Source organism: Coregonus lavaretus, assembly GCF_964263955.1.
Source record: "Coregonus lavaretus genome assembly, chromosome: 9".
Taxonomy (NCBI): Eukaryota; Metazoa; Chordata; class Actinopteri; order Salmoniformes; family Salmonidae; genus Coregonus; species Coregonus lavaretus.
Window position 1 is genome coordinate 11,982,057 of NC_139996.1, and position 26,147 is coordinate 12,008,203.

The window sequence follows — 26,147 nt, forward strand, 5'->3', positions numbered from 1 at the left end:
AGAGTTGAGGATACACTTGATATGCACATGTCAAAGAGCCAAGGGGATATCCAACAAAGGGGACAGGATATTGATACCTCAGTCATAACAGGAAAGGAGAGCAAGACCAACCTGACGGTGGATAGAATGGAGAGTGTTGACATTGAATTCTGGTATTTCTCTTCTCTGTATACAATGGTTACAGCCCTATACATTGGGGCAATTATAACTAAGGCGAGAGGGAGTCATGATAGGGAATACTGGACCTTTGCACTTTTGGCTCTTGGGGGGCCTCTGTGCTTTTTGGCCCTTCCAGGTTACCGCAGTCTGCTCTTTCTGACCTGCAGCCTCTGGTTGTGCTATGTAGTTCTGGGCAGACGAGTGGACATGCTGACGATGCATGGAAGAGCTGTGCTGATTACAGGTAGGTGATGCGGATATACGGGTGCCATACACTGACATTATCATACCAACCGCTGTCAACAAAAATTGACTGATACTTCCTATTCATAACATAGTCAAGACGTGAGGCCCCTTAAATCTTCTGTACAATCTTATTGAATGTGGTTTCAATACTGCTGTGAGTGCTTTGGGTACTCATGAATGAAGTACACGTGAACATTGGTACAGTGTGTCAACTGGTGTCCAATTTATTTGTTTCTCTCCAACGTGAACAGGTTGTGATACAGGTTTTGGTCATGCCCTAGCGAGAAGGCTTACTGACTTGGGAGTGACTGTGTTTGCTGGGGTTCTGGATGAGACCAGCCCAGGAGCAGTGGAGCTGAAGAGACTGGGGTCTGAGGGGCTACAAGTCGTTCAGCTGGATGTGACAGACGCTGGGCAGATAAAGCGGGCTCACCACTACATCTGCACTCAGGTTGGGGAGGCAGGTAACGTGTCGTTCACTATAAGAACTATAAGGCGCATTTCCACTGAGGATTTACCCCAGTGTTTAACCCAAAAGGCTGACTTTTCTGTTTCCATCTATGCGGACCGGCACCTGTGTCTCACTGGGCCATGGTTCCGGCGGACTGGCTCTGACGTAGAGCCAAGGCAACGCCCTGGGTACTTTTCAGTTTATTAGGTACACCACCCAGTTCACGAAAATGGCTAGCTCCTACAGACAGTGAGTCAAGTGGCTGTGGCTTGCTAGATAAAGCAGGCAGACAGGCAGAGACATTCAGTTACGGTTTGATTGAACGTTAAAATGGGCAAAACGAGTGACCTAAGCGACTTTGAGCGTGGTATGATCGTCGGTGCCAGGCACCCAGGTTCCAGTATCTCAAACGACCAGCCTCCTGGGCTTTTCACGCAGAAAGAGTTAATACAATATTTACCAAATAAACTAAAGGGGAAAATAAAGGAAAAGTAACACAATAACGAGGCTATAAATAGGGGGGTACCGGTACCGAGTCAATGTGCGGGGGTACAGGTTAGTCAAGGTAATTTGTACATGTAGGTAGGGGTAAAGTGACTATGCATAGATAATAGACAGCGGGTAGCAGCAGTGTAAAAACAAATGGGGGGGGGGTCAATGTAAATAGTCCGGGGGGTCAATTGATTAATTGTTCAGCAGTCTTATGGCTTGGGGGTAGAAGCTGTTAAGGAGCCTTTTGGTCCTAGACTTGGCGCTCCGGTAGATCTTGCCGTGCGGTAGCAGAGAGAACAGTCTATGACTTGGGTGACTGGAGTCTTTGACAATTTTTTGGGCTTTCCTCTGACACTGCCTAGTAAATAGGTCCTGGATGGCAGGAAGCTTGGCCCCAGTGATGTACTGGGCCGTACGCACTACCCTCTGTAGCGCCTTACGGTCAGATGCCGAGCAGTTGCCATACCAGGCGGTGATGCAACCGGTCAGGATGCTCTCGATGGTGCAACTGTAGAACTTTGTGAGGATCTGGGGACCCATGCCAAATCTTTTCAGTCTCCTGAGGGGGAAAGGTGTTGTCGTGCTCTCTTCACGACTGTCTTGGTGTGTTTGGACCATGATAGTTTGTTGGTGATGTGGACACCAAGGAACTTGAAACTCTCGACCCGCTCCACTACAGCGCCGTCGATGTTAATGGGGACCTGTTCGGCCCGCCTTTTCATGGAGTCCACGATCAGCTCCTTTGTCTTGCTCACATTGAGGGAGAGGTTGTTGTCCTGGCACCACACTGCCAGGTCTCTGACCTCCTCCCTATAGGCTGTCTCATCGTTGTCGGTGATCAGGCCTACCACTGTTGTGTCGTCAGCAAACTTAATGATGGTGTTTGGCCACGCAGTCGTGAGTGAGAAGGGAGTACAGGAGGGGACTAAGCACGCACCCCTGAGGGGCCCCAGTGTTGAGGATCAGCGTGGCAGACATGTTGTTGCCTACCCTTACCACCTGGGGGCAGCCCGTCAGGAAGTCCAGGATCCAGTTGCAGAGGGAGGTGTTTAGTCCCAGGGTCCTTAGCATAGTGATGAGCTTTGTGGGCACTATGGTGTTGAATGCTGAGCTGTAGTCAATGAACAGCATTCTCACATAGGTGTTCCTTTTGTCCAGGTGGGATAGGGCAGTGTGGAGTGCGATTCCGTAATCTGTGGACCTGTTGGGGCGATATGCGAATTGGAGTGGGTCTAGGGTAACCGGGATGACGCTGTTGATGTGAGCCATGACCAGCCTTTCTAAGCACTTCATGGCTACCGACGTGAGTGCTACGGGGCGGTAATCATTTAGGCAGGTTATCTTCACTTCCTTGGGCAAAGGGACTATGGTGGTCTGCTTGAAACATGTACAGTGAGGGAAAAAAGTATTTGATCCCCTGCTGATTTTGTACGTTTGCCCACTGACAAAGACATGATCAGTCTATAATTTTAATGGTAGGTTTATTTGAACAGTGAGAGACAGAATAACAACAAAAAAATCCAGAAAAATGCATGTCAAAAATGTTATAAATTGATTTGCATTTTAATGAGGGAAGTAAGTAACATGACTTAGTACTTGGTGGCAAAACCCTTGTTGGCAATCACAGAGGTCAGACGTTTCTTGTAGTTGGCCACCAGGTTTGCACACATCTCAGGAGGGATTTTGTCCCACTCCTCTTTGCAGATCTTCTCCAAGTCATTAAGGTTTCGAGCCTGACGTTTGGCAACTCGAACCTTCAGCTCCCTCCACAGATTTTCTATGGGATTAAGGTCTGGAGACTGGCTAGGCCACTCCAGGACCTTAATGTGCTTCTTCTTGAGCCACTCCTTTGTTGCCTTGGCCGTGTGTTTTGGGTCATTGTCATGCTGGAATACCCACCCACGACCCATTTTCAATGCCCTGGCTGAGGGAAGGAGGTTCTCACCCAAGATTTGACGGTACATGGCCCCGTCCATCGTCCCTTTGATGCGGTGAAGTTGTCCTGTCCCCTTAGCAGAAAAACACCCCCAAAGCATAATGTTTCCACCTCCATGTTTGACGGTGGGGATGGTGTTCTTGGGGTCATAGGCAGCATTCATCCTACTCCAAACACGGCGAGTTGATGCCAAAGAGCTCGATTTTGGTCTCATCTGACCACAACACTTTCACCCAGTTCTCCTCTGAATCATTCAGATGTTAATTGGCAAACTTCAGACGGGCCTGTATATGTGGTTTCTTGAGCAGGGGGACCTTGCGGGCGCTGCAGGATTTCAGTCCTTCACGGCGTAGTGTGTTACCAATTGTTTTCTTGGTGACTATGGTCCCAGCTGCCTTGAGATCATTGACAAGAACCTCCCGTGTAGTTCTGGGACGATTCCTCACCATTCTCATGATCATTGCAACTCCACGAGGTGAAATCTTGCATGGAGCCCCAGGCCGAGGGAGATTGACAGTTATTTTGTGTTTCTTCCATTTGCGAATAATCGCACCAACTGTTGTCACCTTCTCACCAAGCTGCTTGGCGATGGTCTTGTAGCCCATTCCAGCCTTGTGTAGGTCTACAATCTTGTCCCTGACATCCTTGGAGAGCTCTTTGGTCTTGGCCATGGTGGAGAGTTTGGAATCTGATTGATTGATTGCTTCTGTGGACAGGTGTCTTTTATACAGGTAACAAGCTGAGATTAGGAGCACTCCCTTTAAGAGTGTGCTCCTAATCTCAGCTCGTTACCTGTATACAAGAAATATTTCTGATTGAGAGTGGGTCAAATACTTATTTCCCTCATTAAAATGCAAATCAATTTATAACATTTTTGACATGCGTCTTTCTGGATTTTTTTGTTGTTATTCTGTCTCTCACTGTTCAAATAAACCTACCATTAAAATTATAGACTGATCATTTCTTTGTCAGTGGGCAAACATACAAAATCAGCAGGGGATCAAAAACTTTTTCCCCTCACTGTGTATATATATATATATATAAAATATTTGCCCCTGGTGGGATATGCAATGAAATCAATTTGTATTTTTCATCATGTAAGGCATAATTCAACATTAGAAAGCAGCATTCTTGGTCCATATTCTTATTTATCAGGATGCCTACACCTCTGCTTGCACACCTGGATTGTACTTGAAAATCTATGGCAAGACTTGAAAATGGCAGTCTAGCAATGATCAACAACCAACTTGACAGAGCTTGAAGACTTTAAAAAAGAATAATTGCACAAAACAGGTGTGCAAAGCTCTTATGAGACTTACCCAAAAAGACTCACAGCTGTAATCACTGCCAAAGGTGTTTCTAACTCAGGGGGGTGAATACTTAACTAATCAAAGTATATTAGTGTTTTATTTTTCATTAATCTAAAAAGAATGTTAGAATTGTTCTTCCACTTTGACATTAGAGTTTTGTGTAGATCGTTGACAAAAAATTTACAAATCAATTTTAATCCCACTTTGTAACACAATAACATTTGAAGAAATCCAAGTTACGATAAACTGGTCTTGGGCATCACTGTATGAAGCCTAGTGTACTTATCACTTTTTCCAGCTTCGTCCTCTCCTCAGGGCATTGGGCTCTCTTTCAACTGGAAAGGTTTCTTGCAGCCTGTTAAGATGGAATTTACATTGGCACTTGTGAATTCCATCTTTTGTGTTCCTTTCCATACCCACAGCACTGCCGGGAAGCAATCCAATTACGATCTTGTCTCATCGCTGCAACTCCCCAATGGGCTCGGGAGAGGCGAAGGTCAAGTCATGCGTCCTCCGAAACATGACCCTCCAAAACGCGCTTCTTAACACCCGCCCACTTAACCCGGAAGCCAGCCGCACCAATGTGTCGGAGGAAACACCGGTCAACTGTCGACCGAAGTCAGCCTGCAGGCGCCCGGCCCGCCACAAGGAGCCGCTAGAGAGCGATGAGCCAAGTAATGCCCCACCGGCCAAACCCTCACGACACTGGGCCAATTGTGCGCCGCCCTATGGGACTCCCGGTCACGGCCAGTTGTGACACAGCCTGGGATTGAACAGGATTTCAGTCCTTCACGGCCTAGTGTGTTACCAATTGTTTTCTTGGTGACTATGGTCCCATCTGCCTTGAGATCATTGACAAGATCCTCCCGTGTAGTTCTGGGCTGATTCCTCACCGTTCTCATGATCATTGCAACTCCACGAGGTGAGATCTTGCATGGAGCCCCAGGCCGAGGGAGACTGACAGTTATTTTGTGTTTCTTCCATTTGCGAATAATCGCACCAACTGTTGTCACCTTCTCACCAAGCTGCTTGCCGATGGTCTTGTAGCCCATTCCAGCCTTGTGTAGGTCTACAATCTTGTCCCTGACATCCTTGGAGAGCTCTTTGGTCTTGGACATGGTGGAGAGTTTGGAATCTGATTGATTGATTGCTTCTGTGGACAGGTGTCTTTTATACAGGTAACAAACTGAGATTAGGAGCACTCCCTTTAAGAGTGTGCTCCTAATCTCAGCTCGTTACCTGTATAAAAGACACCTGGGAGCCAGAAATCTTTCTGATTGAGAGGGGGTCAAATACTTATTTCCCTCATTAAAATGCAAATCAATTTATAACATTTTTTACATGCGTTTTTCTGGATTTCTTTGTTATTATTCTGTCTCTCACTGTTCAAATAAACCTACCATTAAAATTATAGACTGATCATGTCTTTGTCAGTGGGCAAACGTACAAAATCAGCAGGGGATCAAATACTTTTTCCCCCTCACTGTAAATATTACAGACTCAGTCAGGGAGAGGTTGATAATGTCAGTAAAGACACTTGCCAGTTGGTCCGCGCATGCTTTGAGTACACATCCTGGTAATCCGTCTTGCCCCGCAGCTTTGTGAATGTTGACCTGTTTAAAGGTCTTGCTCACATCGGCTACCAAGAGCGTTTTCACACAGTCGTCCGGAACAGCTGGTGTTTTCATGCATGCTTCAGTGTTGCTTGCCTCGAAGCGAGCATAAAAGGCATTTAGCTCATCTGGTAGGCTCGCGTCACTGGACAGCTCGCGGCTGGGTTTCCCTTTGTAGTCCGTAATAGTTTTCAAGCCCTGCCACATCCGACGAGCATCAGAGCCGGTGTAGTAGGATTCAATCTTAATCCTGTATTGACGCTTTGCCTGTTTGATGGTTTATCTGAGGGCATAGTGGGATTTCTTATAAGCATCCGGATTAATGTCCTGCTCCTTGAAAGCGGCAGCTCTAGCCTTTAGCTCGATGCGGATGTTGCCTGTAATCCATCGCTTCTGGTTGGGATATGTACGTACGGTCACTGTGGGGACAACGTCGTCGATGCACTTATTGATGAAGCCGATGACTGAGGTGGTATACTCCTCAATGCCGTTGGATGACTCCCGGAACATGTGCTAGCAAAACAGTCCTGTAGCGTAGCATTCGCGTCATCTGACCACTTCCGTATTGAGCGATTCACTGGTACTTCCTGCTTTAGTTTTTGCTTGTAAGCAGGAATCAGGAGGATAGAATTATGGTCAGATTTGCCAAATGGAGGGCGAGGGAGAGCTTTGCATACGTCTCTGTGTGTGGAGTAAAGGTGGTCTACAGTTTTTTTTGTGACATGCTGGTAGAAATGAGGTAAAACGATTTGTTTGTCTGCATTAAAGTCCCCGGCCACTAGGCTCGCCGCTTCTGGATGAGCATTTTCTTGTTTGCTTATGGCCTTATACAGCTTGTTGAGTGCGGTCTTAGTGCCAGCATCGGTTTGTGGTGGTAAATAGACGCCTACGAATAATATAGATGAGAACTCGCTTGGTGGATAGTGTGGTCTACAGCTTATCATAAGGTACTCTACCTCAGGCGAGCAATACCTCGAGACTTCTTTAATATTAGACATTCCGCACCAGCTGTTATTGACAAATTGACACCCCCCCCCGCCCCTCGTCTTACCAGACGTAGCTTCTTTGTCCTGCCGATGCATGGAAAATCCCGCTACACCCGCTATAACATCTGCTAAACACGTGTATGTGACAAATAACATTTTATTCTGATGCCATAGTCAGGATTTGGCGTAAGCAGCATGAGTCCATTGCCCCATCCTGCCTGGTGTCAACGGTACAGGCTGGTGGCGGTGGTGTAATGGTGTGGGGAATGTTTTCCTGGCAAACGTTAGGTCCCTTGATACCAATTGAGCAACGCTTTAACACCACAACATATCTGGACATTGTTGCTGATCAGATGCATCCCTTCATGGCTACAGGGGGGTCCGACCCGGTACTAGATGGATGTACCTAATAAACTGGCTGTACGTCACAATGGCTAACTGAACTTTAACACCTTCTCACAAAGAAAGTTGTTGATCTGCTCGCCACAAGTCTTTAGTGTCACACTCCTATTGGAAACAACACTAGAGCTTACATTAACATAAAACACGGGTGACCCACTAGTTTGGGGGTAAGTCTCAGTGGAAAAGCAACAATAGATGTCATTGGAAAAGGCACCAAACTTTACATACAGTGGGGAGAACAAGTATTTGATACACTGCCGATTTTGCAGATTTTCCTACTTACAAAGCATGTAGAGGTCTGTAATTTTTATTATAGGTACACTTCAACTGTGAGAGACAGAATCTAAAACAAAAATCCAGAAAATCACATCGTATGATTTTTTGCATTTTATTGCATGACATAAGTATTTGATCACCTACCAACCAGCAAGAATTCCGGCTCTCACAGACCTGTTAGTTTTTCTTTAAAAAGCCCTCCTGTTCTCCACTCATTACCTGTATTAACTGCACCTGTTTGAACTTGTTACCTGTATAAAAGATACCTGTCCACACACTCAATCAAACAAACAGACTCCAACCTCTCTACAATGGCCAAGACCAGAGAGCTGCGTAAGGACATCAGGGATAAAATTGTAGACCTGCACAAGGCTGGGATGGGCTACAGGACAATAGGCAAGCAGCTTGGTGAGAAGGCAACAACTGTTGGCGCAATTATTAGAAAATGGAAGTAGTTCAAGATGACGGTCAATCACCCTCGGTCTGGGGCTCCATGCAAGATCTCACCTCGTGGGGCATCAATGATCATGAGGAAGGTGAGGGATCAGCCCAGAACTACATGGCAGGACCTGGTCAATGACCTGAAGAGAGCTGGGACCACAGTCTCAAAGAAAACCATTAGTAACACACCACGCCGTCATGGATTAAAATCCTGCAGCGCACGCAAGGTCCCCCTGCTCAAGCCAGCGCATGTCCAGGCCCGTCTGAAGTTTGCCAATGACCATCTGGATGATCCAGAGGAGGAATGGGAGAAGGTCATGTGGTCTGATAAGACAAAAATATAGCTTTTTGGTCTAAACTCCACTCGCCGTGTTTGGAGTAAGAAGAAGGATGAGTACAACCCCAAGAACACCATCCCAACCGTGAAGCATGGAGGTGGAAACATCATTCTCTGGGGATGCTTTTCTGCAAAGGGGACAGGACGACTGCACCGTATTGAGGGGAGGATGGATGGGGCCATGTATCGCGAGATCTTGGCCAACAACCTCCTTCCCTCAGTAAGAGCATTGAAGATGGGTCGTGGCTGGATCTTCCAGCATGACAACAACCCGAAACACACAGCCAGGGCAACTAAGGAGTGGCTCCGTAAGAAGCATCTCAAGGTCCTGGAGTGGCCTAGCCAGTCTCCAGACCTGAACCCAATAGAAAATATTTGGAGGGAGCTGAAAGTCCGTATTGCCCAGCGATAGCCCCGAAACCTGAAGGATCTGGAGAAGGTCTGTATGGAGGAGTGGGCCAAAATCCCTGCTGCAGTGTGTGCAAACCTGGTCAAGACCTACAGGAAACGTATGATCTCTGTTATTGCAAACAAAGGTTTCTGTACCAAATATTAAGTTCTGCTTTTCTGATGTATCAAATACTTATGTCATGCCATAAAATGCAAATTAATTACTTTAAAAATCATACAATGTGATTTTCTGGATTTTTGTTTTAGATTCCGTCTCTCACAGTTGAAGTGTACCTATGATAAAAATTACAGACCTCTACATGCTTTGTAAGTAGGAAAACCTGCAAAATCGGCAGTATATCAAATACTTGTTCTCCCCACTGTATATGGAGAAAGAAGTGATCCTTTTCTGACCCAAATAATGCCATAATGCACATGACATGGAAGGTCTCAAGTCCACACTCCCTTTGACTCTCAGGTCTTTGGGGGATTGTGAATAACGCGGGAGTCCTGGGCTTTGTGGCAGATGGAGAGATTCTGCCTGTGAGAGTATACAGGGAATGCTTGGCAGTGAACTTCCTTGCTGCAGTAGAGGTCTCTCAGGTGTTTCTTCCAATGCTCCGACACTCCAGAGGCAGGCTAGTCAACGTCTGCAGTATGGCAGGTAACATATGTGGACTGTTTATTGGTTATTGTCAAAACAAAGGGTTAGGGTTAACCTTGAGCAGTCACTCACAAGTTATACTGGCTACGGAAACAGGATTACAACTATCCCACTTATGACACCAATGCAATTTCAAAGCAAGTATAGCTGGCCAAGCAATTTCCAAGCATGTAAAGTTGGCCAATAACCTCCACTACTACTCAGACAGCCTTATAAGGTGAGGAAACTGTAAATATAACGAATCTTGTACCTGTAGCCAGTTTGACATGCGACTCTGTGCTCAACGTTAACCCTAACCCTTTCCTGTTGACGATAAACCAAAAAATCTGTTTGTGCAGGTGATGTGCCCGTCCCTGGGTTTGTGGCCTATGGAGCATCCAAAGCAGCCCTGAACACCTTCTCTGGAGTGATGAGACTAGAGTTGGCCAGATGGGGTGTCAACGTATCCACAATTCAACCTGCAGGCTTCAGGACAAGTATGTATAATAAATAATGACAAAATGTTATGAGAGTTGAAAATGTAAATGCTATGACCTGAGACAGCGGAGAACTTCAGCCTCACTCTCCAGCGCTCTTAGTTGTTGCGGAAATGTACCCAGTACTGCTGTTTACTTTGTGCATCGCTGAGTCTACTGTACCTTTAAATAAACATTGTTTTCCCCGTTTTGATTTGCCTAATCAACGGACTTGTCTATCATTTGGTTGAAAACGCAGATATCTTCGGTAGCAGTGATGACTGGAGCCGCTACCAAGAGGAGATCTTCACCTCTCTATCCCAGGATGTCCGGAAGGACTACGGCGAGGCCTACATCTCCTCTCTCCAGACCCGCTTTTCCAAGATGGCCGACATGTCCTCAGAGGACCTGCATCCCGTGCTAGATGACATGTGCCACGCCCTGATGTCAGTGGCCCCCAGATCCGTCTACACCCCTGGCCAGTCTGCGTGGCTCATCCCCTGCCTCCACCGCCTCTGCCCCACACAGTTCTATGACATCATTATTACAAGTCTGTTTCAGTTCAATAGTAGTCTGCCAGCTGGGCTCCAGGCAGGAGGCTCAGTGGGTTCGAAGACTTGATAAAATGCGAGATAACTGATGTGATGTCGGGCTATTCTTTCCCAAGGTTCTTTATGGGAATGCTTCCATAGATTAGTATCTCTCCATCTTCCCTCATGCTTGGTTGGCAGGCTTTGTATCAACACAGCACTTTGACAGCTTCATAATCAAGGCTATTGAAAACCCTTACTTGTTATTGTTTGAATGAAGTTATTTTTTTGTCCATTTCTCACAGAAAACAAGACAAACCGCCACATTGGGTTATAGTTTTAATGAAACTATACCCTTGTCCATGGTACAAGAATGTGGGCTTCATTTCCTGTGTCCATAACCCTCAATGCATCTTGAAGAAATATATTTTTTAAAAGAGGATATATAACATCCATTCAACTTTCAAATATATGCCTGTAACATCTATGGAAGTTACCTATGGTTCATGAAAACACAGCAGTAAAAAAAAAAAAAAAAGTTTGATGCACATCCTGACAGTCCTGACATACTTCATTTAAATAAAAAGCATGCCCTCAGTCCTGAGGCTTCAAAAAAGCCCTCTTTGTTTCTGTCTCAGTTGCGTTTTGCTTAACATCCTCAATCGCAGACCTCTCCCGCTTCTTAGCAAACTTCTTTTTCATGCTTCCCACTAAGCTCTCATACCTACAATGTAGAGAGAAAAGTTCATCAGACGGCGATGTAACAAAACAGTTTGAAATCATGTCAAAATAAAACATGAGTTCTTTCCTACCTTCTAGCCATGTCTTCATCTGTGATATCAGTCTCCATTCTGCTAATTTCCTCCTCTTCCTCCTCTTCCTCATTTGGAGCGTTCATCACTATCATTAGTTTCTGGACGGAGAATTAAACATTTACACCAATGAAACAATCACATTTAATTTGTCTAGTCTTAATTGGATAAACCATAAAGCTGTGATTGTAAATAAACAAGTACCTCTACTTCTGTATTGAACCCCTTGAATGACATTCGTCCATACTTCAGGTCTTCACATGGCCCAAAACTTCTTTCTTCTATGATGAAATTCCTAACCAAAGACAGGAAGAACAATATAACATATGCCAACATTTGAGCCGAGGACACTAGAGAAAATACTAATCTCTCTCCAATGTCTGATGGTATGTTGCTGGACATTGGAAAAGAGTGGCAGTTGTGTCTTCAAACTAGCCTACATCCTATGGGGGATTTATTATTTTTTATAATTGATGGGATGACTAACTTAGAAATAATGCATTCTTGACTGGGCTAATGTAGGTTGTGTCACCTGGCAAGCTGTGATTGATGTGAAGAGCTGTTTTAGGGGGTAAAATGAGATAAGGATTTATGTCTCCAAATACTAGACAATACTGGTTCTTTGTGATCTGTGAACCATCCTTGGACGTAGGAATGGTGTCTAGGGGAGCTGGCTCTTCTCACCATGACAGGTTGTTATGATAAACGTATGCCTGGAAACAGGGATGCGCTAAGAGGCGGGGGGACTAGCCTGTGCGCCAACGGATTGGCTGAGTAAGTCTAAACCACGCTCAAGTCTCTACTCTGATTGGCCAGCAGAGAGGTGGGAAACTCTCTCTCTGTCAGAGTATTTGAGGAAGAACCTGGAACAATGGATTTAGTTCTCTGAAGTGCCCTGCGAGGTATTTCAAGGAGCCCGTATATACGAAACATCATATTTACCATTGAAGGTTTTTGCATTAATTAAAATAACTAGTATATCTTAGAAGTTGTGTTGACCTCTTTTGTTCCTAATGCCAGATTTGAATTGACGCAACTTTGACAATCCTTATGTAATTATCCCAATATGTGCAGGTGGACAGTGAAAGGGTCATACTCTTTAGCTTTGAGTTCTGGCAGGTCCAGATACCAATGCTCGTCACTGATGATCCTCCTCTCCTCTTCTTCCAGTTGTTTCTTTGTATCTGCATCCAGGCCTCTTTGCATGAACTAGTAGACAGAATGGCAAATGTAGAAGTACAGTACAAGACGTGCATTGGAGTCTGACATTGCTGAGTAACTTCAACAGGGTGTCATATGAATCCCTTACAATTGAAAAGGTGTTGGAGAGAACCCATAGCCATAGGTCTGAACAAGCTACAAAACACAATACTTATCTAGTTAGCTTACTGAAAAGTGTGTTGACAAAGATATCTCACCTGACAAACCAAATAAGTTAGCCAGCAAAGCTAGCCTGGTTGCTCAAGCCTAGTTAGCCAGGTTACTTGGCTAGCTAGCTAGATCAGAGATGGTTTTAGTTGGATGCCACTTTTACCATTTATCAACAGCTCCATCAGACTGAGGTTTAGCAACGTGTCTACTAGCAGAGGCAACTTTGCTAACGTTAGCTAGCGGCTAGTTGGATAACTAACTAGTTAGCATGCATTTCTTACCTTCATACGCAAGAGGTTTTTGGAGAGTTTCGCGTTGTCATTGGCCATTTCAATTGGAGATTCTGGTACTTTTGACACTACACTATATGTCAGTCTTCTGAGTGACTGCAAAAAGCTTTGTTTTTCAGTAAACTGCCACTTTGAATCCTAAATGTTTCCACGAGCTCGTATCCACGCCTTGCGGTATAAAACTCAGACTCGACCAATCGATCGAAGATTCACCTTTCTGCAGCGCGCAGATTGGAGAGGATCTACGATCATTTTTGCATGTTACTCCCTCACGGTAAAGGATAGGATTTGGGGTAGGTAATCTGATCGTAGATCTGTGCCTATAAGGCCGGGTAACTAACTTCAGAGGAAGAAAGCATTCTTGAGGGATGTGGAATTCAGTGGTTATTATTGCTGATTTAAAAACTATATTTAACCACCTAAATAATTGTATTGGCACTGCCAAAAACAGATATTAATTAATAGTAGTGGAAATATTCAATAACATCAAATGAAATAGATAGATAAAATATAGATTGAAGTCTATTTTGTTTATATTTTAAGCAGATGTATTGTTTTCCAGCAGCTACAGTGATGTTAAACTTGGTGAATTTTCTACTTGGTGTGATTTCGGAAACACCTCTCAGCACCCACCTACCTCCGGTCTACTGGGTTTTGTCTAGAATGGGTACAGCTTTTGTCAAAATGGACTTTTCATAGCAGGTTTTGGAGAATTTACGCAGCATGTTAGGATAATTAACGTAGCAGGTTATGATAATTGGGTCAAGGTAAGTTAAAGGGTTAGGGTTAGCTAAAATGCAAAACAAAAAACTTTTGACGTAAATTTGACAAAAGCTGTATCCCATCTAGACATGACAATCTACCGTCCATGAGTGGCGTTTGAGCAGAGAGGAAGAGGAAGAGAGAGGCCCAACTCGGCGGAAAGTCTGTCGCCCTCCAGCAGGTTGCGTTTTTTTCCCGTTGCTTCGCAATGAGTTTTTGTATGGAGGCCAATGGGAGTTTCGAATTTGGTCAATCAAAAAATTAATGGTTTATTGGCTACGTGAGGATTATTTGATTGAATATTAGTTTCGTAATGCTTAAAGTTGTTAGTGTACTGATATAAGTAGGACACGTGACATCCCGGCAACTGAGAAAAAACACTATCGGAGTTGTCTCGGGATGGCTATGGATATTCATGGCATGAGGCTAGTAACATAGCATCTCTCTCCAGTGAATACAGGCGGTTCAAAAAAGGATTATAATGAGATATCCACCAATCCAAAGAAAGGATCCCGCCGTGCCGCTTTGTGGACAACTACTCCCATTGTTTGGGCAAAGAGACATGTATCTTGTCAGTATATCCATCATCTTTGGTTTGAGCAATACTATCAGTTCCGCCATTGATGGAGTCCCTGAAGAAAATTACACACAGCTTGACACGTTTTGTTCTTAGTATGTACTCGATGTCTGTATTTCCACAATTTAATTTGGTGTCGTGTTAATACAGACTGTTGTCTACATCTACATTATTGGATTTGCATATACTGTACACAGAAGTTGTCAAACCTCCTGCATCGTTAGCAGCTCGGTGTAGTTACCGCTATTATGACAGTGCCAGTCACGTACACCTAGCCAGCAGCGAGCGTGCCGTGCACGGGTGCGTCGCCCGTGCGCTTCACTTCATGGATCCAAGAATCGCTTGGTTCCAGCCAGAACAGCTCGGCACTGCCAACAGCGCGTGGTTGAAGATTTGGATAACGACTCATGGTCTGGGCAATTTCAGTTTGAATAATCATAACAACCACGGCTCTGCTGTCTCGAACACGCCCACCACCAAGACGAGTCCTAGTACAACGGTATCGGTGAACGGGGGCACGGGAAACGTGATTCAGGACGGAGTCCCCGACGGTGGCACGAGCAGCAGTGAGGCGAGAATGCAAGGGACGATTAATCCAAAAGGCGATAATGAAATAGAACAGCTATCCGACTTATTGGAAGCAAATATCAACCAGTATCCTGCGGGGAGGGGCAGTAGTGGTGCCGGGGTTGTGGGTGGAACTGCATTCGGTAGCTGGAGAGGGAGAGAATACGGATTTGGGAACAGACGGAGGAGAGACAACCGAGCGAGCACTTTCGGTTTTAACCGCAGTTTATTGAGTATTAGCAGCAACTCTGCTGTGGACGACGCTGGATGCCGTAGAGTTGGTTACACGGACACGCCTTGGAAAACCAGGAACTACCCTGCAGGGATTTTGGGGTAAGGAAGGATGCCTGGGGCAGCAGAACTGCTCTAACTTGTCATGTTTGAACTGTGTGGCTGACTATGTATTACAGAGCACAGGGAGGGACTTTTGTGGGTTGGCAAGAATTTATACCTGATAAATTGATCTACATGAGATGATTTCTCACACAGAAGGATCCCACATTGTCTGTTTTTCTAACCTGAGTGAACATCTCAAACCACAGATTATCCATTATATTGACCAGATACTCTAGTGGCCGCGCTAACGATGAAAATAAATGTCGTCAAAAATGGAGGGCGGTCCCGAGGAGGCAAGATCAGATGGGACCATTCTAGCCAATGTGGCTATATCATACAAATTCATGTAAACACAAATTGGCCTTTTGGTCATAATTTAAGGTTAGGCATAAGGTTAGCGTTGTGGTTGTGTTTAAAAGCACTTTTTTAAGAAGATAGATTGTAGAAATAGGCGGGGTTTATTACTTTGTGGCTGTGGTAACTAGTGACGACCCCTTCCTCTCTGCTCAAACTAAATCAATCAGTCAATCAATAACATTTATTTATAAAGCCCTTTTTACATCAGCATATGTCACAACGTGCTCATACAGAAACCCAGCCTAAAACCCCAAAGAGCAAGCAGATGTACAATCACAGTGGCTAGGAAAAACTCCCTAGAAAGGCAGGAACCTAGGAAGAAACCTAGAGAGAAACCAGGCTCTGAGGAGTGGCCAGTCCTCTTCTGGCTGTGCCGGTGGAGTTTATAAGAGTACATGGCCATTAAGGCTAGATCGTTCTACATAGATGACAAGCAGGGTCAAATAATAATCACAGTAGTTATAGAGGGTGCAACAGGTCAGCACCTCAGGAGTAAATGTCAGTTGGCTTTTCATAGCAGAGCATTCAGAGGTCGAGACAGCAGGTGCGGGAGAGAGAGGGTCAAAACAGCACGTCTAGGATAAGGTAGCAGGTCCGATGAACAGGTGAGGGTTCCAGTCGTTAGGCATGGTCCTAGGGCTCAGGTCCTCCGGGGGGGGAGAGGAGATGGGAGTATTAGAGGGCGCATACTTAAGATCACACAGGACACCAGATAAGATAGGAGAAATACACCAGATAGGACAGACTGACCCCAGCCCCCCGGCACATAGACTATTGCAGCATAGATACTGGGGACTGAGACAGGGGGGTTTAGGGGACACTGTGGCCCTGGACAGGCCCAACCAGGCAGGATATAACCCCACCCACTTTGCCAAAACACAGCCCCCACACCACCGGAGGGATATTAACAGACCACCAACTTACTACCCTGAGTATAGCCCACGAAGATCTCCTCCACCACATGAGCCCGAGGGGGGCGCAAGACCGGACAGGAAGATAAATTCAGTGACTCAACCTACTCAAGTCGAGTATAGTGAAAAAAGCCTGGCAAGACGTGATGCACCACTCCTAGGGACGGCATGGGAGTGCACTAGCAAGCCAGTGACTCAGCCCCGGTAATAGTCAGAGGCAGAGAATCCCAGTGGAGAGAGGGGAGCCGGCCAGGCAGAGACAGCAAACTAAATTCTTCCTCTGCTCTGTCTTTCGAGAAGAAACTAACGCGTGGCGTAGTGTTTGGCCGGAGCAAGGAGGAGTGTAGGTAGCCAGGCAATGTATTTTCTAGCTCATCATTGATAAAGATTACTTTCCCTGAACTTCATATGTTCTATTCAGCAGCAGTTGGTTAGAATATGAGAAGTCTTATCAAAAGGCTAGTGCATAGACACATTTGGGCTCATGTGAGTTGAAAGAGTAGTGGTCCATGTCGGAGCAGACCTGTGTTATCCTCTCATTAGCTTCCTTCTACAGAGCCTGACCAGGTAGATCTGAACTGGTGCCACACAAAGCTAGCCCAGTTCTGCTACATTCCAATGCCTCATCTGGTCCACACACTCCTTCTTACTTGACATACTGAGAAGATTATGGTACTCGTCTTAGTCAATGTAAGGCATGCATTCCTACATTTTCAATGTAAGATTTTATAATAGTGTGGGCTCCATGAATTGCAGATATTTCATAGCTATCCTATATAGTTTCAGAATCAGAAATGGGGCCTACACCCAAAACTATTACATTTTACAATGGCCGGGGCCTATACTATGAGCTTTTCCGTTAAACCCACTACTGCTCTGAGACCTGTACATGCAGAAACCAAACCAAACTTTTAATTTGAACCTTATCTCCTCCTGTGCTGTATTTAAATCCTAGTGTGATGCAGCAGATTGCCTTATCCCGTGCACCATTCAGGAGAGGGTTATTCTAAAGCACTTTATTACCCTCCGGATGACATATTGAAAAGCAGCTGGCTGGCACGTCATGTCCTCCTGGGAATACACACTGCTGCTCTTTAGTATAGTTGCATACTTGCCCACTAGTGTATTTATAGTAACTCCCTGCTCTGTAATCACAGGCTACATAGCACACTGACAGACTGAAGGCCACTTCTAGTCTATATACTGTAGTGCTATAGGATTAGTTGGCTAAAACAAAAACATATTACATGTAATAGGTATTTAGACTACTTGTTTGTCAATAAACTCTAGACTTGATATAAAGAAATGAAATGAATTAATCATGTGAAAAGTTGTAGGATGTTTCAAGTGTCATAAATCTACCGGGGAACCCCTGACTGCATTACTATTGAGGTATTTCAAACGTGTTCTAGAACACAACGTTCTAACCACGGTGTGTGTCTCTGACTCTGCAGGCTCCATGAGGAGATCCAGGACTTCTATGCCTACATGTCTCCGCGGCCGGAGGAGGAGAGGATGAGGAGGGAGGTGGTGGAGAGGATCGAGAGGGTCATTAAGGACCTTTGGCCCACTGCTGACGTAAGTCAATCACCTTCACTGTAGTCAGAGATGTAAAGCCATTGACCATTAACTTCCTTGTCCAGTTATTTATTGAATTTGAAATGGTGTAGTAATTCTTATGAGCATGCATACCGATATGATAATGTTATAGCTTATGGTTGCTGTCATGGGAGTTTTATATGCAATTTCACAATCTCATTACTCATGGTGTGAACTTGCTTTGCAGGTTCAGGTATTTGGAAGTTTCAGCACTGGTCTCTATCTACCCACCAGGTAAGCTGTCGTTGAATTTCAAGTCCTTTCTTTACTGAAAAGGTATTAATAACCTTTATATTCCTCCTTGGCGTAAGTTGGTGATAATAATGCGATTCTGTGTGTTGGTGTTGCAGTGACATTGACCTGGTGGTGTTTGTGAAGTTCAGGGAAGGAGACACCCTCCCTCTATGGAGGTTAGAAGAGGCACTGAGGAAACACAAAGTGGTGGTGGAGAATTCTGTAAAAGTGCTGGACAAGGCCACGGTATGGGTAGTGTGTGTCTGTCTGTGGTGGGAAGCCTTGTTAAGTGTGTGTTGAACTTGGTCATAATTCTGGACAGGGAATTATTGGTGTGTCCGTATGCCGGTCAAATCTGATCTCATCTGGTCTTTAGGTGCCAATCATCAAACTGACAGACTCTCTCACGGAGGTCAAAGTTGACATCAGTTTCAACATGAAGAATGCTGTCAAAGCTGCTGCCCTCATCAAAGATTATAAAAAGGTACTGTGTGTGTGTGTCAAATCAAAATGTATTTGTCACATGCTTCATAAAGAAAAGGTTTAGACTATTAGTGAAATACTTACTTACGGGCCTTTCCCAACAATGCAGAGAGAGAGAATTGAGAAATAATAGAAAAGTAATAATACGTACTAATAAATACACAATGAGTAAAGGTAACTTGGTTATATACACTGGGTACCAGTACTGAGTTGTGCAGGGATACAAGCTAATTGAGGTAGATATGTACATATAATTAGGAATAAAGTGACTAGGCAACGGGATAGATAATAAACAGTAACAGCAGAGTGTGTGATGAGTCAATGTTAGTGCAAAAAGGGTCAATGCAGATAGTTAACCAAATAGCTACCCGGACTAACTACACTGAACAAAAATATAAACGCAACATGTATGTGTTGGTTCCATGTTTCATGAGCTGAAATAAAAGATCCCAGAAATTTTCCATACGCACAAAAAACTATTTTCTCTCAACTTTTGTGCACACATTTGTTTACATTCCTGTTAGTGAGCATTTCTCCTTTGCCAAGATAATCCATCCACTTGACAGGTGTGGCATATCAAGAAGCTGATTAAACAGCATGATCATTACACAGGTCCACCTTGTGCTGGAGACAATAAAAGGCCACTCTAAAATGTGCAGTTTTGTCACACAACACAATGCCACAGATGTCTCAAGTTTTGAGGGAGCGTGCAATTGGCATGCTGACTGCAGGAATGTCCATCAGAGCTGTTGCCAGAATTTCATGTTAATTTCTCTACCATAAACCGCCTCCAACGTTGTTTTAGAGAATTTGGAAGTACATCCAACCGTCCTCACAACCGCAGACCTCGTATATGGTGTCGTGTGGGCGAGCGGTTTGCTGATGTCAACGTTGTGAATAGAGTGTCCAATGGTGGCGGTGGGGTTATGGTATGGGCAGGCATAAGCTACGGACAACGAACACAATTTTTGCATTTTATCGATGGCAATTTGAATGCACAGAAATACCTTGACGAATCCTGAGGCCCATTGTGAGGCCATTCTTTTTTTTAAGGTCTCTGTGACCAACAGATGCATATCTCTATTCCCATTCATGTGAAATCCATAGATTATGGCCTCATTTATTTATTTCAATTGACTGATTTCCTCATGAACTGTAACTCAGTAAAATCTTTGAAAATGTTGCATTTTATGTTTTTGTTCAGTATATTTAGCAGTCTTATGGCTTGGGGGTAGAATCTGTTCAGGGTCCTGTTGGTTCCAGACTTGCCGTGCGGTAGCAGAAAGAACAGTCTATGACTTGGGTGGCTGGAGTCCTTGACAGTGATGTACTGGGTCATACCAAGGTTTCCGTTAGGAAAAGGTGGTGCTGGACATTTTACTGGCAACATTTTAATTTCCCGGACATTTGAGAAATGTACCGGATCCATATGCATTAGGTGCGTAACCTGATTAGGGCGTCCACCCACGGTGCTCAGAATGACAGAAATCACATTTAGAATATGGTAATTCATATTAATAGAACATGCAAGTCGAGGATGCAACGATGTGTGGTCCTTCTTACCGAATTCTGATGTGCACTTTGAACATGTTAGAATAACTGTCCACATGTACTTTTCCTCAGCCAACAAGACGAGTAACGAACATAAAAATCACTAGCCTATGTCAATCTACTATAGTAGAAAAGTTTAGGCTACCTATTCAATTGGTCAGCTTGTCGAGAAAAAAATGGCCTATTCCAGACAGACTCTGGGACAGTTGTGGGACGATAGATCCTAAATTCATACAACCAGTAGGCCTAGGCTACATTAAATAAAACAAGTTAAAAAGCAATGAGTCTGATGCAACAGATCAGAATGTTTAGTTTAAAATGTTGATAAACTATTATTTCTTCACATTATAAGCACAGCAATGTGCACAAGGCAGTAGACTATGTGTGAATGTTCATTCCATAATGTAATGAGCGGGAAAACACTGTTGTCAAAAGGGCACTGCGCAGGCTTCCCGAGTGGCGCAGCCGTCTAAGGCGTCACTACAGACCAGGGTTCAATCCATGAGGCGGCACACAATTGGCCCAGCGTCGTCCGGGATAGGGGAGGGTTTGGCCGGCTGGGATGTCCTTGTCCCATCGCGCTCTAGAGACTCCTTGTGGCGGGCCGGGCGCATGCACGCTGACTTTGGTCGCCAGCTGTAGTCAAGATGCTCTCAATGGTGAATCTGTAGAACCTTTTTGAGGATCTGAGGGCTCGTGCCAAATCTTTTCAGCCTCCTGAGGGGGATGAGGCATTGTCGTGCCCTCTTCACGGCTGTGTTGATGTGTGGACCATGATAGATCCTTAGTGATGTGGACACAGAGGAACTGAAAGCTCTCGACCTGCTCCACTACAGCCCCGTCAATGTGAATGGGGGTGTGCTCGGCCCTCCGTTTCCTGTAGTCCATGATCTGCTCCTTTTTTCTTGCTGATGTTGAGGGAGAGTTTGTTGTCCTGGCACCACACTGCCAGGTCTCTGACCACCTCCCTATAGGCTGTCTCATCATCGTCGGTGATCAGTCCTACCACTTTCATGTCGTCAGCAAACATAATGATGGTGTTGGAGTGGTGCGCGGCCACGCAGTCATGGGTGAACAGGGAGTACATGAGGGGACTAGGCATACACCCCTGAGGGGCACCGTGGCGGATGTGTTGTTGCCTACTCTCACCACCTGGGGGGCGGCCCGTCAGGAATTCCAGGATCCAGTTGCAGAGGGAGGTGTTCAGTCCCAGGGTCCTAAGCTTAGTGATGACCTTGGAGGGCACTATGGTGTTCAACGCTGAGCTGTAGTCAATGAACAGCATTTTCACATAGATGTTCCTCTTGTCCAGGTGGGAGAGGGCAGTGTGGAGTGCAATCAAGATTACGTCATCTGGGGATCTGTTGGGGCGGTATGCAAATTGGAGTGGGTCCAGGGTGTCTGGGATGATGGTGTTGATGTGAGCCATGACCAGCCTTTCAAAGCATTTCATGGCTACATATGTGAGTGTTACGAGGAGACAGGTTAGCTTGGTGTTCTTGGCCACAGGGACTATGGTGGTCTGCTTGAAACATGGACACTACCGTTCAAAAGTTTGGGGTCACTTAGAAATGTCCTTGTTTTTGAAAGAAAAGCAATTTTTTTGTCCATTAAAATAACATAAAATTGATCAGAAATACAGTGTAGACATTGTTTTTTATTTATTTTAGTTTTTTAGTCATTTTAGCAGACACTCTTATCCAGAGCGACTTACAGTTAGTGAGTGCATACATTCTTTTTTTATTTTTCATACTGGCCCCCTGTGGGAATCGAACCCACAACCCTGGGGTTGCAAACGCCATGCTCTACCAACTGAGCTACATCCCTGCCGGCCATTCCCTACCCTGGACGACGCTGGGCCAATTGTGCGCCGCCCCATGGGTCTACCGGTCGCGGCCGGCTACGACAGAGCCTGGATTCCAACCAGGATCTCTAGTGGCACAGCTTGCACTGCGATGCAGTGCCTTAGACCACTGCGCCACTCGGGAGGCCAAAACAAATTTGCTTTTCTATCGAAAACAAGGACATTTCTAAGTGACCCCAAACTTTTGAACGGTAGTGTAGGTATTACAGACAGGGTCAGGGAGAGGTTGATAATGTCAGTGACGACACTTGCCAGCTGGTCAGTGCATGCTCTGGCTACGCATCATGGTAATCCATCTGGCTCTGCGGCCTTGTGAATGTTAACCTGTTTAGAGGTCTTACATCTCCTACGGAGAGTGTGATCACAGTCGTCCGGAACAGCTGGTGCTCTCATGCGTGGTTCAGTGTTGCTTGCCTCGATGTGAGCATGGAAGGCATTTAGCTTATCTGGTAGTGTGTGTTTCTAATGATTGAGCTCATCTGAATTTAGGCACAATCCTCATGGTGTGAACTACTGTTCTAAAGTTCTCTCTCCGTCTGTTTCTCCTCAGAAATATCCTGTGCTTCCGTACCTGGTGCTAGTCCTGAAGCAGTTCTTATTACAAAGAGACATGAATGAAGTGTTTACAGGAGGCATCAGTTCCTACTGCCTCTTCCTTGTCGCTGTCAGCTTCTTACAGGTGGGTCAGTGCCTGTCATCCTTATATCATTATACTCTCAATCTAGTATTCTAATTAAATTATTATATAAATGTGGCCTCCCAAGTGGCACAGCGGTCTAAGGCACTGCATCGCAGTGCTAGAGGCGTCACTAAAGATCCAGGTTCGATCCCAGCTGTATCTCAGCCGGCCGCGACCGGGTGACCCATGAGGCGGCACACAATTGGCCCAGCGTCGTCCGGGTTAGGGGAGGGTTTGGCCGGCTGAGATGTCCTTATCCCATCGCGCTCAAACGACTCCTTGTGGCGGCCGGGTGCATGCATGCTGACTTCGTTCGCCAGCTGTATGGTGTTTCCTCTGACACATTGGTGCGGCTGGCTTCCGGGTTAAGCGAGCAGTGTGTCAAGAAGCAGTGCGGCTTGGCAGGGTCGTGTTTCGGAGGACGCATGGCTCTCGACCTTCGCCTCTCCCGATTCTGTACTGGAGTTGCAGCGATGGGACAAGACTATAACTACCAATTGGATATCACGAAATTGGGGAGAAAATGATTATATGAAGGATTTTTCCGGCCTTTCCTCAACCATTGAGAGTGAGGAGAAATACATTTTGTACCATTGAATAAACTTTATTGATCCCCAGAGGGCAAATTGTATTTGTCACCAGTAGCATAATGTTCTTACTACTACGTGTTCTTAAGATGGAAATAAGTAATAGACAATATTGTATGTGTGTTTCAGCTCCATAGCAGGGAGAACGCCTGCAGTCCCAACGCCAACACTGGCATCCTACTCATAGAGTTCTTTGAGCTGTACGGCCGCCATTTTAACTACATGAAGACGGGGATCCGGATCAAGGACGGGGGCTGCTACCTCTCCAAAGATGAGGTCCAGAAGAGCATGCTGGATGGATACAGACCTTCCCTGCTCTACATCGAGGACCCACTGCAGCCAGGTGAGCCCCGGCACACACCTCTGTAGTTTTAAGACTGCTTAATGCATATGCTAGTTACAGAATGGTAGCTAGCTACCTATATGATACATCTCTGAAAATTACACATTCAATGTAGTGGCTTCTGACTTCTGCATTAATAAGACATCAGATGCAGTTGTTTTATTGAGATGATGTTTGAGAACTCCTGCAATAAGCACCTGCCAAGTCTAAGCTTGTATCTGACCTTGAGAGTTTGGTGTCTTTCCTGTGTTGCCCAGGTAATGATGTGGGCCGTAGCTCATACGGGGCCCTGCAGGTGAAGCAGGTGTTTGACTATGCCTTCATGGTGCTGAGCCACGCTGTGTCGCCCATCGCCAAGTACCACCCCAACAACCACGGCGAGAGGTACGGGGCAGGGCTGGGACACATGGGGAGGGTTACAGTCACATAATTGTGAGTGATGGGTTCGCTGGAGCTGACTGCCGGGAATGGAACATTGAATAATACAGTGCATTCGGAAAGTATGCAGACCCCTTGACTTTTTCCACATTTTGTTACGTTACAGCCTTATTCTATAATGGATTACATTATTTTCCCCCCTCATCAATCTACACACAGTACCCCATAATGACAAAGCAAAAACAGGTTTTTCGAAATTTTAGCAAATTTATAAAATAAAATAAACAGAAATACCTTATTTACATTAGTATTCAGACCCTTTGCTATGAGACTTGAAATTGATCTCCGGTGCATCCTGTTTCCATTGATCATCCTTGAGATGTTTCTACAACTTGATTGGAGTCCACCTGTGGTAAATTCAATTGATTGGACATGATTTGGAAAGGCACACACCTGTCTATATAAGATCCCACAGTTGACCATGCATGTCAGAGCAAAAACCAAGCCGTGAGGTTGAAGGAATTGTCCGTAGAGCTCCAAAACAGGATTGTATCGAGGCACAGATCTGGGGAAGGGTACAAAAAAAAATCTGCGGCATTGACGGTCCCCAAGAACACAGTGGCCTCCATCATACTTTAAATGGAAGAAGTTTGGAACCACCAACACTCTTCCTAGAGCTGGCCGCCCGGCCAAACTGAGCAATCGGTGGAGAAGAGCCTTGGTCAGGGAGGTGACCAAGAACCCAATGCTCACTCTGAAAGAGCTCCAGAGATCCTCCGTGGAGATGGGAGAACCTTCCAGAAGGACAACCATCTCTGCAGCACTCCACCAATCAGGCTTTTATGGTAGAGTGGCCAGACAGAAGCCACTCCTCAGTAAAAGGCACATGACAGCCCGCTTGGGGTTTGCCAAAAGGCACCTAAAGACTCTCAGACCATGAGAAACAAGATTCTCTGGTCTGATGAAACCAAGATTGAACTCTTCGGCCTTAATGCCAAGCGTCACGTCTGGAGGAAACCTGGCACCATCCCTACGGTGAAACACGGTGGTGGCAGCATCATGCTGTGGGGATGTTTTTCAGCGGCAGGTACTTGGAGACTAGTCAGGATCGATGGAAAGATGAACGGAGCAAAGTACAGAGAGATCCTTGATGAAAACCTGCTCAAGAGCGCTCAGGACCTCGGACTGAGGAGAAGGTTCGACCCTAAGCACACAGCTAAGACAATGCAGGAGTGGCTTCGGGACAAGTCTCTGAATGTCCTTGAGTGGCCCAGCCAGAGCCCGGACTTGAACCCGATGGAACATCTCTGGAGAGACCTGAAAATAGCTATGCAGCGACGCTCCCCATCCAACCTGACAGAGCTTGAAGATCTGCAGAGAAGAATGGGAGAAACTCCCCAAATACAGGTGTGCCAAGCTTGTAGCGTCATACCTAAGAAGACTCGAGGCTGTAATCGCTGCCAAAGGTGCTTCAACAAAGTAAAGGGTCTGAATACTTATGTAAATGTCATATTTCAGTGTTTTTTGTTTGCAAATATTTCTGAAAACCTGTTTTCACTTTGTCTTTATGGGTATTGTGTGTAGATTGATGAGATAAAAAAATATATATATATTTTAGAACAAGGCTGTAATGTAACAAAATGTGGAAAATGTCAAGGGGTCTGAATACTTTCCGAATGCACTGTATATTTTCAACAATATTAATTGGGAAAAAAATATTGTGTCCACTGTTCTAACCTGTGGTAATATAAACTATTG

General features: G+C 45.3%; 3 protein-coding genes across 6 annotated transcripts in view; 2 read left to right on the forward strand and 1 right to left on the reverse strand.

Annotated features, from left to right (window-relative positions):
- hsd17b2 (hydroxysteroid (17-beta) dehydrogenase 2) lies at positions 1-11,722 on the forward strand. 3 transcript variants are annotated; one of them, XM_084168784.1, is made up of 6 exons: positions 7-152; positions 327-403; positions 657-869; positions 9,518-9,703; positions 10,042-10,179; positions 10,418-11,722. In XM_084168784.1, exons 1-6 carry the CDS (start codon positions 22-24, stop codon positions 10,777-10,779), a joined length of 1,107 nt encoding a protein of 368 aa, XP_084024910.1. In that variant the 5' UTR covers positions 7-21; the 3' UTR covers positions 10,780-11,722. The 3 variants fall into 3 exon arrangements, with proteins under 3 accessions (XP_084024909.1, XP_084024911.1, XP_084024910.1); XM_084168783.1 differs by having other exon boundaries at positions 1-403; positions 10,418-11,239; XM_084168785.1 differs by lacking the exon at positions 9,518-9,703 and having other exon boundaries at positions 3-403.
- mphosph6 (M-phase phosphoprotein 6) lies at positions 11,011-14,614 on the reverse strand. The gene is made up of 5 exons (XM_084168786.1): positions 13,153-14,614; positions 12,597-12,709; positions 11,705-11,795; positions 11,501-11,601; positions 11,011-11,412 (listed from the first exon to the last, which is right to left on the reverse strand). Exons 1-5 carry the CDS (start codon positions 13,198-13,200, stop codon positions 11,283-11,285), a joined length of 483 nt encoding a protein of 160 aa, XP_084024912.1. The 5' UTR covers positions 13,201-14,614; the 3' UTR covers positions 11,011-11,282.
- The window catches only part of LOC311134988 (terminal nucleotidyltransferase 4B-like), a 17,096-nt gene continuing 4,995 nt past the window's right edge, over positions 14,047-26,147 (forward strand). Inside the window, exons 1-8 of one of the 2 annotated variants that reach the window (XM_084168781.1) lie at positions 14,047-15,400; positions 18,126-18,249; positions 18,458-18,504; positions 18,621-18,750; positions 18,881-18,988; positions 22,953-23,081; positions 23,798-24,011; positions 24,269-24,395. In XM_084168781.1, coding sequence (XP_084024907.1) covers positions 14,826-15,400; positions 18,126-18,249; positions 18,458-18,504; positions 18,621-18,750; positions 18,881-18,988; positions 22,953-23,081; positions 23,798-24,011; positions 24,269-24,395 — 1,454 coding nt within the window. In that variant the 5' untranslated portion in view covers positions 14,047-14,825. The remainder of the gene's footprint in view (positions 15,401-18,125; positions 18,250-18,457; positions 18,505-18,620; positions 18,751-18,880; positions 18,989-22,952; positions 23,082-23,797; positions 24,012-24,268; positions 24,396-26,147) is intronic. The other variant, XM_084168782.1, reaches the window with a different exon arrangement.